The sequence below is a fragment of the Oreochromis niloticus genome, linkage group LG3, assembly GCF_001858045.2.
Source record: "Oreochromis niloticus isolate F11D_XX linkage group LG3, O_niloticus_UMD_NMBU, whole genome shotgun sequence".
In the NCBI taxonomy this organism is placed as follows: Eukaryota; Metazoa; Chordata; class Actinopteri; order Cichliformes; family Cichlidae; genus Oreochromis; species Oreochromis niloticus.
Genome location: NC_031967.2, coordinates 75,759,495 through 75,771,219, shown reverse-complemented (window position 1 = coordinate 75,771,219; position 11,725 = coordinate 75,759,495). Strand labels below are relative to the sequence as shown.

General features: G+C 40.6%; 1 protein-coding gene across 1 annotated transcript; it reads left to right on the top strand.

Moving 5' to 3' along the window:
* The first annotated feature begins 211 nt into the window (after positions 1-211).
* LOC102077442 (nuclear factor 7, ovary-like) lies at positions 212-1,812 on the top strand. Its single transcript, XM_025905915.1, has 2 exons — positions 212-305; positions 407-1,812. Exon 2 carries the CDS (start codon positions 424-426, stop codon positions 1,810-1,812), a length of 1,389 nt encoding a protein of 462 aa, XP_025761700.1. The 5' UTR covers positions 212-305; positions 407-423.
* Positions 1,813-11,725: the final 9,913 nt, after the last annotated feature.

The window sequence follows — 11,725 nt, the reverse complement described above, 5'->3', positions numbered from 1 at the left end:
GAAGCTCCACCCCGACTTGATTTAACTGCAGCAAACCAGGAAATCTGCTATTCCTCTTCCTAATTAAAGAGAGATGCACAGACTTTGTAAAAGGAAGGTGTATGAAGCTCTGCCCCTCACATGACTCAATTGCGAAAAAACAGGAAACGGGCTGTTTCTCTTCCTAATTAAAGACAGATGCACAGACGATCAGACTGAATTCAGATCAAATTAGCAGCTTCCTCTGAGTGAGTCCAGCTACAGGAGAGAAAAGTGGAAAACTCCAACACTGCTGCTTCAAGCTGCTGACGCTCCACACACTGAATGTGAGTTTGAGCAAAAACACGACTCAAAGGAAGTTTCAGTGAAGGTAGTAGAGGAGGGAGGGGAGCCAGGACTGACTGTACTTCCTGTCTGCTGTTTTCAGCTTCACTCACAGACTCAATGGCTTCCAGATCAGAGGAGGATCTCTGCTGTCCGGTCTGTCAGGAGGTCTTCAGAGATCCTGTTCTTCTGTCATGTAGCCACAGCTTCTGTAAAGACTGTCTGAAGAGATGGTGGAGAGAGAGACCAACACACGAGTGTCCCCTTTGTAACAGAAGATCTTCAAGGTTTAAACCACCTTTAAACCGAGCTTTAAAGAACCTGTGTGAGTCGTTCTTACAGGAGAGAGATCAGAGAGCTTCAGAGGCTCTCTGCAGTCTGCACTCTGAGAACCTCAAACTCTTCTGTCTGGACCATCAGCAGCCAGTGTGTGTCGTCTGCAAGGACTCAGAAAAACACACCAATCACAGATTCAGACCCATCGATGAAGCTGCACAACAACACAAGAAGGAACTTCAGGAAACTCTGGAGCCCTTAAAGAAGAAGTTAAAGGTTTGTGAAGAAGTTCAAGTGAAGTTTGATCAAACAGCAGAACACATTAAGGTCCAGGCCCGACACACAGAGAGGCAGATTAAGGAGCAGTTTAAGAAGCTTCACCAGTTTCTAGCAGAGGAAGAGGAGGCCAGGCTGGCTGCACTGAGGGAGGAAGAGGAGCAGAAGAGTGGGATGATGAAGGAGAAGATGGAGGCTCTGAGCAGAGAGATAGCAGCTCTTTCAGACACAGTCAGAGCCACAGAGGAGGAGCTGAGAGCTGAAGACGTCTCATTCCTGCACAACTACAAGGCTGCGGTGGAAAGAGTCCAGCGCTGCCCCCTGCTGGATGATCCACAGCTGCCCTCAGGAGCTCTGATAGACCAGGCCAAACACCTGGGCAACCTGACCTTCAACATCTGGAACAACATGAAGGACATGGTCTCCTACACTCCTCTCATTCTGGACCCAAACACTGCTCATCCTGAACTCATCCTGTCTGAAGATCTGACCAGTGTGAGAGTCGGAGAGAGGCAGCAGCTTCCTGATAATCCAGAGAGGTTTGATTATTACTGGTCCGTCCTGGGCTCTGAGGGCTTTAAGTCAGGGACTCACAGCTGGGATGTTGATGTTGGTGATAGTACAGAGTGGACACTGGGCATGTTAGCAGAGTCTGCGCACAGGAAGGGAATCAAACAGTTTGGATTATGGGAAATATGGTTTGATGGAGGTAAATACTCAGCATGTTCACCATCAGCTCCACCCACTGCTCTCTCAGTAGAGAAGAAGCTCCAGAGGATCAGAGTGAATCTGGACTGGAACAGAGGAAAGCTGTCGTTCTCTGATCCTGATACTAACACACACATACACACCTTCACACACACTTTCACTCACAGGATGTTTCCATATATTAACACTGTTGATGAATTGAAAGTGTGTCCGTTGAAGGTGTCAGTGTCAGTGGAGCAGATGAGTTGAGGATGATGATGTTTGTAATGTTGTTTCCTGTCAGTGAATTGAAGCTGTTAAACTGCAGCTGTCCTCCTGCTGCCTCGTTGTTCCAAAGCTCTTTGTTTCTCTTTTAGTTCTCACTGTTTCTTTCTGTTTCTGCTGTCCACCTTTTCACATGGAAAATCATTTCACTGTTTCTCACTGAATGACTCCCCAAACTAGATTTGAAATTCTATCAAGTTTCTAATCATTACAAGTGATTCATGTTTCTATTTGATTTGTCTAGATGGAGGTGATTTAGTTAGTTGGGATATGGACTGACATGTGTGAGTAATGTGTGGCACAATTACGAAATAAATATAGCATCTGTAATGACATTATACAATATAATAGTGGTATGGGACATTTTTTAAAACTGTTTATATGAGACGTCCAACATATTTAATAGTCAACTCTTACGAAGAAAAGTCGTTATATACATAAACTCCATTTCAACATTTTTGAAAATAATCTTGACCTTAAATTTTTTAGCCTCTTACTAAACATTGTGAATGCTGCTATAATTTTATATATGTATATATATATTTAGATCACATCATTTCATTAAACTCTCACTTCATTTTCCACTGTGTTCAAAATGGGTTTCAAGCTTTTACAGAGCAATGTGAATTAGAATTATTTGCAGATAATAAAGTTATTTTTAACAACTTACATGTCTCATTTATTTACAATATACAATGTGAACACTTTATGGCTTCTCTATAATTTAGCAAATTGCATTACAAGCATGTGCTACCCCTCTAATATTATATCTTCCCATCTGTGTCATTGGTAATTAGTGAGCTACTGTGTCAAATGCTTTAACTGGAATTCAAAAACACACTCTGAAAGCATATTCCTTGGTAACTACAACTACATTACCTATGTCTTAAAGCAGCATTATAACCATATTTAAGCCCATACTGCCCCTCAGTCAATAAATGTTATTTTTCAATGAAATGTCAAACCTTTGCAAAAGCAGCTTTTTTTTTTATAATATTAAGGAAATGGGAAACCAGGAAGAGGTGTGTATCCCCAGACTTATATATTGGAATGCTTTTTGTTGTTTACATTTGACCGGTTCCTGTTTGAAAAGATTTATTGTACACGTGTCACTGGTTTTCTGTTTCTAGTACCCACATCAGTTCCAGTCCAGTCACGGGACTTTTTATTCTTGCATTTTTAAAATTTCCTTCATTTATTAAGAACTGCTATAATAAAAAGGGGCAGAGGTTTGTGGCTAATATCTCCATCTATACATTTCTTGTGATTTGGATGCACAATCCTATTTGTCACGGTCCTGGGTCAGTGACCCAGTGTTTTGATTTTTGTTTTATTATTAAGCTTTGATTTATTTAGTTTATCATTACTCGTCTTTTGTTTCATGGCTCTGTGATCTCCGGTCCTTAAATTTTCTCTTTGTTCCCTCTGGTTACTAGTCAGTCATGTCTCTGCATGACTCAGGCTTCATGCAGAGACATGACGGAGCACTTTGAGTCTGTAAAAAGCGCTCTGTAAAAATCAACACTTCCCCGAGTTCATTTAATACTTTATTACTTCTAGAAGGGAGATGTGTCCTGCATGACACACTGCGGCGGATCTCAAAATGGTGGTGTGCCACAAACAGTTTTATTACAGAAGCTCTCTCATTCTAGTCTAAACAACAGTTTCTCAGTAACTTTCCATTAGAGATGGTCCCTCTTATCTACATTTTCCCAGGCAAGCCTGAGCAAGAGTCTGCAGCTTTCTACTCCCCAAGGACACATGGTCTCATGCCTTTATTTTCAGGGCTGTGTCCACTTAATACTACTGTATATAACATCATAACTCTTATTATTGATAAAAGGCATAGAATTATTGAGACACTGCAAATTATTTAATCCCAACAGTCTGTAAGTGTAGTTGGTGTTCCCAGTTTTACTTTGAAAATCCATGTCTCATGTCAGTGTATTCAGTTCAGATTTCCTTGTCTCATCCTGCCTAATTACTCCCAGCCCTGCTCTCCTTCTGTGTCTCATTCCCTTGTTATCCCTCTGTGTACTTAAGCCGTGTTCTCTTTTGTTTGTTGCTTATTTGTTTGCATATCATCCTGCTTTTCATCCTTGGTGTTTATGTCTCAGACTCCTCGCTCCCGGTACTCAGGTTTTGGTAATGTTTTCTGTTTTTCTTCTTGTTCTTTTGTTAGTTTCTCTCATTTTAGATTTCGTTAGTTTAAATCCCCACCATGCTCTGCTTTTGTTTGTATTTTGTCCTGTACAATAAATAAATTCACTCACAGCTAAGCTGTCATCAGTGCCTGCACTTGGGTCCACACCCCTCACCTTCCAATGCTCTGCCTTGCAGATCATGATACTATTAGTTACTGATGGCCAAATGAAGCTTTCTGAAGCTTGTACAGTGGCTTGCAAAAGTATTCGGCCCCCTTTCCACATGAAAGACCAATACAAAGTGGTGCACACATGAGAAGTGGAATGAAAATCATACATGATTCCAAACATTTTTTACAAATAAATAACTGCAAAGTGGGGTGTGCGTAATTATTCAGCCCCCTGAGTCAATACTTTGTAGAACCACCTTTTGCTGCAATTACAGCTGCCAGTCTTTTAGGGTATGTCTCTACCAGCTTTGCACATCTACAGACTGAAATTCTTGCCCATTCACAGTTATTTATTTGTAAAAAATGTTTGGAATCATGTATGATTTTCGTTCCACTTCTCACGTGTACACAACTTTGTGTTGGTCTTTCATGTGGAATTCCAATAAAATTGATTCATGTTTGTGGCTGTAATGTGACAAAATGTGGGAAAGTTCAAGTTCAAGTGCAAGCCACTGTAAATTCTGTTTTCATGGATGCCTGGATGTTAAACTTAATTTTTGCAACTGGTAAAGCAGCTACGCTGATCATTTTATTAAAGATGAAACAATTTAGACAGGTTTTAACTCTCAGTGATGGCGCAGTGTTCGTTTGACTTTGGGACCTGAAGAAGACAGAGTTTTGGATCCAGAATACTCCGCAAGGCTCCTGACTACGGCAGTGCACCTTCATAGCTCATCAAAGTCGTACTTGTCACGGCTGAGGAGCAGTCGTGTGGTGTATTGAGAAAAGGATCCAAAATGCAGGCACTGGCTGGGGTGTGAGCAGAGCGGGGAGTTAACAAACCTAAACTGGGGAAAACTAAAGAACTAACCAGAAACCAAACACTCACGGGAGGAGGGGCAAAATGCACAGAGAAGGATGGCAGAGAGACGCAGAATGAACACCGGGTTACACAGATTAGCGAAGACTGACACGGAGTAACACAGACGAACCGGCAACAGGCAGGAGAACACACAGGGCTTAAATACACACACCAGTAATCAGGGGATGAGAGACAGGAGGGCAACACAGCTGGGAGAAATCAGAGCTGACGGGACAGGGGAAATGTAAACTGAACACACTCGCATCGGACGGAGACCTTCACAATAAAACAGGAAACTCACAGACACAGAACCAGACAAGACACTGAACTAAACAGACAGATTCACAAGCAGACAGTGTGACACCATGGACAGACGGAGGGAACACAGACAAGTGGGAGCAGGCAGGCAAAGAACAGAAACCTAACAAATGGCAAATCACAACAGAATACATACTCGGAATGAACAAAAGCATAAGGAAACACAAAACACTGAGTCGGCAGGCTCAGGACCATGACAGTACTAAAACTTTTTTGACAGATTTCTGCATGCCGTGTACTGCATAAAATCGGTTCGAGGTCAGTAAGCACAACCAGAATTCATACATAAGGCACACTGTTGATTTTTGAGAAAATTAAAGGATTTTAAGTGTGCCTTATAGTGTGTAAAATACGTGTAAAATACAGAAGAAAAGAATATATTGCGATATATATCGTTACTGCACATGCTTCAAATTATACAGTGATAAGAATTTTAGGCCATATCAGTGAGCCCTACCTCCTCTATTCCTCTCTGGCTCCATATCTCTCAATAACATGATATGTGGTTTGCTAGCTCTCACCATCAAAGCATTTCGCAAATCCCACAAATGATTCACCTCCTTATAAACCAGTTACAGTTATAAATCACTTATGTACTGAATGAAGCTTCAGCTATACTGCTCACGTGACTCTGGCCGAACGAATCAAGCCCCGACAGAGTGTTTCTGAAGCAGCGTGTTGTTGTTTTTGACACACGCACCAGAGCTTCAGCTTCAAGCTTAGCTACTATTAGGTAAGTTGTATCCAACATGTACAAAGTAGTGGTTAAATGCATAAAGCCTGTCAAGTTTTCAAGATATTAGGATAGTTTTCTTTCATACTTCATCTTTAAATTAGACTCTTAGACATTGTGAAATATTATTTCCTGAATGTTACTTCTATTCTGCTCTAAAGGTTTGTGGTAATGGTCCCTGTTACTTTGTCTAATGTGAGATTATTATATTATCTTATGCCAACTTAGACCCCTAATTAAAGATTGTGAAATCATTATTGTAACAACCCTTATTGTGTTACAGCACCACTAGGGGGGGTTGCCCTACTATTGTAGTAGTTGGGGGAGTCTCCTAGTGGGTGTGTGAGTATAGCGTGGCAGCCATTACATGCTGCTCGTGTTCTGTTCTCAGGACAGACCTCACCATTGTAATGGCCTGGCGCTGGCGACTACCGATCCCTGCACATGTATGTACGGACAGAGTAGAGCCGTGGAGACCTGGCGTGTATGGTCTTATGTTGCTGACAATAAATAAAGGTCTGTTGTTTAATTTAACTGACTGGCTTCGAGTTATCCGGCTAACCTCCACACCACATGCCCGCTGGACCTGCTAGCTGCTCCTTCCTCAACAGACTGCTGTTACATTATGTAGTTTTAGTTTGCATTGTTCTCCTGACTTAGAAGAAGGTGATAACTATTACACTTACTAAACTGATTTGTATTACATTAGACTGCTGATTTATTGTGAATGAATGATATTGTTTTATGATGCATTAGACTGCTGAGGTATAAGAGATACTGTTTTCAGAGAGTCATCGCCTTATTTGTCTGATTAGAAAAGAACAGAACATACTGCACATGAAGCCAAGGTCATAACTTAGGCTCACTGAGAGAGAAAGAATGTGAATGTTTAGGTTTTATGACTAGATGGAGGGGGCCTGAAGCTATAAGAATGTGAGGAACGCTCAGACACTTCGAGATCAGGCGGACACCCTCCCGCACTCATCTCCCCTCTGGATGGTTTATGCTCATAAAGTGTTGAATTGTATGGAATAAAAGATTGTTGACTGAGCATTTATACACCGAGTACTGTCCTTCCTTCAGCCCAAAGATCAAAAGGATTGGGAGAATTTAACACTAATAATACTTGTTGCTTTATTTCTGTACTTCTTATATTATTACCGGTCCTTAAATGATTTTTTTTAAATAACAAAATATTATTAATGATGAGTGTTGAAATATGATTCCTGCAGATTGATGAGAGTCTTGTGGTTTGATGGCTTAACAAAAAATACCATGTCATTAAAAATGGTCTGACATAATTTTTCATGACTTAAAATCATGCCACTCACTCTGTCTCACACACAAACACACAAATATAAACACATTGATTCCTTATTCAGTTATAGTGTTATTATATATTTTATCATGCACAGAATTCTTTGTTCAGTAAACATAATGAATACAAAATAAAAAAAAAAAACTCCAAAATACTGATGTAGCACATCAAAGCTAAACACTTTGGTAAACTCAGCTGGTTTTAGCCGGGGCTTTTCTGTGGGGAGTTTGCATGTTCTCCCTGTGTGGATTCTCTCTGGGAACTCCTAAAACCTAAAACTGTAACTTCAATCTCAGCCAAACTGATTTACTCAGGAACAAATAAAACACTGGGAAAAAAAATGAAACATTAACATTTTTAAGTTATATAAGTGACTTATATATCATGTTTAACCTGAATAGTGAAAGACGGTGTCTGAAAACAGTGTGCCAGGAGAATGCTGTTCTCAGCGGCTCTAGTGAGCCTTGACCACCCGGTCAGGTAATGAGCTAGTGGGTAACAGCCATCTCTGAAAGCACTTTTGCAAATATGTGATCTCTTGATAAATTGAGCAGATATTTAAAGTTTACACAGTTACATTCTCACCTGAAAATATGTTAAAAGTTTATTTTGTGAGCCAGAAAGTGTAATGAGAGTAAGATTTCAAACTCTGTAGCCGTGCTCCTTCACCATTGCCACATTAGAAAAGTATTTTTATTTTATTAATTTTTTTATAAATAATACTATGATTAATAAAGTATTGTAAAGAGCAATGTTCCCTTTAAGCTGCGCACGTGCGCAATTGCGCACTGCTGGCACGGTCTCTGCGCACAAAAAAAAATCTAACCTGAATTGAAATTAAAATTAATACTTTAACAATTCTGTTTTGCAGTGTTAGTCAGTGAGTGACTGGCTGCTCCCGTATGGGATTAGAAGACCTTATCCCATAGTCCAGCCAATAATATATATATAATATATATGCAGCCAATCAACTTCATTGACAGGCTATGACAGCGTCCTTATGTGCCGACACCGGTGTTTGAGCTGGCAAAGCAGCGTGGCTGATGTGGAGTGAAGCCACGTTAATGACAATGTGTACAACCATTGGAGATGTGAGCAGGACAAAGGGAACAATTCACGGAAAAACTGTGGACTTTATACCAGTTTTTAAATTGTGTTGATAGGCCACGTAAAACCAGAGTTATGATAAAAATATATGCAATGTTTGGTTTTCTTCCTGAATACTGTCGTTGTTTATATTTACTGCGGGAAGAAACAGTAAAAACGGCGTTTTATAAGAAAAAAGGCTCGAAAGCCTGTGAGCAAAAACAAACCCCACCCCCTGTCCCTTTCCTATTCGTCCAAAAAAGTACCATGTCGACCAATCAAAAAATGATATGGCAACGTCTAGTTGTTAAGAAACGGGGGGAAGTTTTAGGAGTGACGGCGGTGTTTGAGATGTAAGAGATTTGAGACGTTTAACGCAAATCTTGTGTAGTTAGTGTGTAGTGTAGTCAATAGTATTGTTGTGTGTGTCAGAACAATGAATGTTACAGGTGTTACAGCAGTGATACATCTCCTGTTGTCAGGCCTGCAGGTATCAGGCTGTTGTTCTCCTTTATCTCATAGTGGACAGAAATCATTTTTTGGAGTGGCACAAATAATTTGTGTGGCATCAAATTTGATGCAGAACAGCTGATTGTTCTGTAAATAGTTTGAAATGTTTATTTAAAAATGCCTTGGCTGCATTTAAAAGAAATAGCTGCAAAAAACTTTGTTGTTTCCCAAACTGAGTTACTTTTTTTAAGAACTAGATAATTAATTAATTGCCCAACATTGGTCATTATATACTGTATTTTGCAGACAGAGAGTTACAGGACCACAGACTCATAATACATATCAGAGCTTTATAAAAAAAAAATATTAAAAAAGAAAGAAAGTTGTGTTTTCAAATTTGGAGTTCAAGTTATTTTTACTTCCAATAGTGTTAACATACTACACAGGTCAATGACTAGATTTTTTTTTAATTTTCATTGTAAGTGGGCTAAAGCAGTTAATTAAAAGTAGTCTAACATAAATGTAAATGCTGTAATTTAATTATTTTAATAAAACATGTAACTTGGATGGATTAGATGCCGGCGTGACCACAGTGCACACGTCTGATGTCGCTCACAGTGGTCCAAGGGACCGCTCAGGGAGTTTGTGTGTTCGCTCAGACACATGAAAAATTAGAGGGAACATTGGTAAAGAGTAATAAGAGTAATATTGAAACTAAGTAGCTGTCGCCATTCTTGGAAACTGGAATTGGCTGGCCCGTGCAATGACTTCTGGGATAGGTTTAGCCACGAAGGATCCATCTTCCACCTAATCCATCCCTCAAATTGGAGGAAAATAAGGACGCATTCGTCGCGCCGCTGTTACGTAATCAGCCTTCAAATGCGGCCTTTGCAGCATATGGATTGGGACATAGCATTTGTGAGACCTGCAAAAGACTGGTGACCTCTTCAGAGTGTACCCTGCCTCTTGGCCCTTGGTAGCTGGAATTGACTGGACAAAAAAACAATTTTTATTGAAAGAAAAAAGTTGCATTACTTGGAAAAAGTAACTATAAAAAAATATATGTATAAGTAATCTTTGAATAAGGAAAGAATCATACATATTGTGAAGCTTGAGACAGCGGCAACCATAATCATTTGTCTTCCAGGGGCCAGAGCAGGCGACATTGAGGGAAATTTAAAACAGCTGGCTAAGGGTAAACATAAATTCAGTAAAATCATAATTCACATCGGCAGAAATGACACCGAGTTACGGCAATCGGAGGTGACTAAAATCAATATTGAATCGGTGTGTAACTTTGCTAAAATAATGTCAGACGCTGTAGTTTCTCTGGTCCCCTCCCCAATGTTGCAGGTCAACCTGCAGTCAGCTGAGACTGAAGAAGTCACTTGGATGAGTGACGAAACGTTTCTCCCACTGAAAACGCTACGTCCAGATTAACAGAATCAACCTTTGGAGATTTACTTACCTGGATGATTGGGCATGCATCAAGACTGTTAAAAGGGAGTTTTTCCTTCCCACTGTCGCCAAAGTGCTTGCTCATAGGGGGTCATATAATTGTTGGGTTCTTCTCTGTATCCATTATTGTAGGATCTACTGTACAATATATAGCACGACTTCTTTTTGTGATTTGGCGCTATATAAATAAAATTGAATTGAATTAAATTGAATATTATATTAGTAGTTGTAATAATGCTTATTATTTTAGCGGTAATGCAAAGTCGGAAGAGTAACACAATGAACAACATAAACAGTGGACTATTATTATATTATTATACTATTATTATTATTATTATAGTTATTGCCAGATGCAAACTTAACCCACTTGAGTATTTAGGAGGGGTTTAAGAGAGAAAGACTGAGCAGTGGAGCCTCAGGATAGCATAATAATAATAATAATGTTGATCGGCGTCTTGGGCGTGAGACGATGGAATTGATGGCCAGTAGTCCATTTCCCACCAGCGCCCTGGGTCCCCAGCGCTGGCGCATCGGCTGTCCCGGATGCGGTAGCATTGGTTGATATAGCTGATCGTTGAAATATCTGGGGTCCCTCGTTGAGGAGAAGAAAGTGGCATCATCAGCGGAGATACGCTCCAGAATTGGGCAGGCGGCGGCAGCGTTCGCTTCCCTGCGCTGGTGCGTTTGGAAGAAGAACAACATCTCATTGGTGACAAAGATCCGCCTTTATCGAACCCTGATCCTGCCCATTCTACTTTACCGGCACGGAAACGTGGACAATGCTCAAACACGACCTGAGCAAGCTCGAAGTTTTCCAAATGCGTTGCCTTAGATGCATTCTCGGCATTTCCCTTCGCGACCGTCATTCGAAGGACACCATCCTCACCAGCTGCGGCAGCCAACCGACGATCGGCGACCTAATCCAGCGCCAACGACTCCGTTGGTTTGGCCACATTTGTCGAATGGACCAGAGCCGCTACCCCCATGGCCTACTCTGGTTGACCCGCCCCACCGATTGGAGGGTGCATCGAAATGCACCAAAAGAGACAGGGATGAAACAAATCCAGGATGATTTGAAGGCCCTTCGACTTGACCTCGAGCAGGCAAGAACCATCGCCTTAGATCGAAAAGCGTGGAAGATAATCGTTGGTCAAGCAAGAGAACCTGCGGCACCTACAGCAGCGTACTGGTTGCGTGGCCGACCACCGCCGCTGGTCGCCCGCTAAAGGACAATAATAATAATAATAATAACAATAACAATAACAATAATAATAATGATAAATACTGCATCAAATCAATAAACAACAATATTTAATGACCATAATAAAAATTAAATTCTGAACTCTCAAAATGTTGCTA

Coding starts and splice junctions, on each gene's coding strand:
- LOC102077442 (XM_025905915.1), top strand. CDS start 424: ATGGCTTCCAGATCAGAGGAGGATCTCTGCTGTCCGGTCTGTCAGGAG.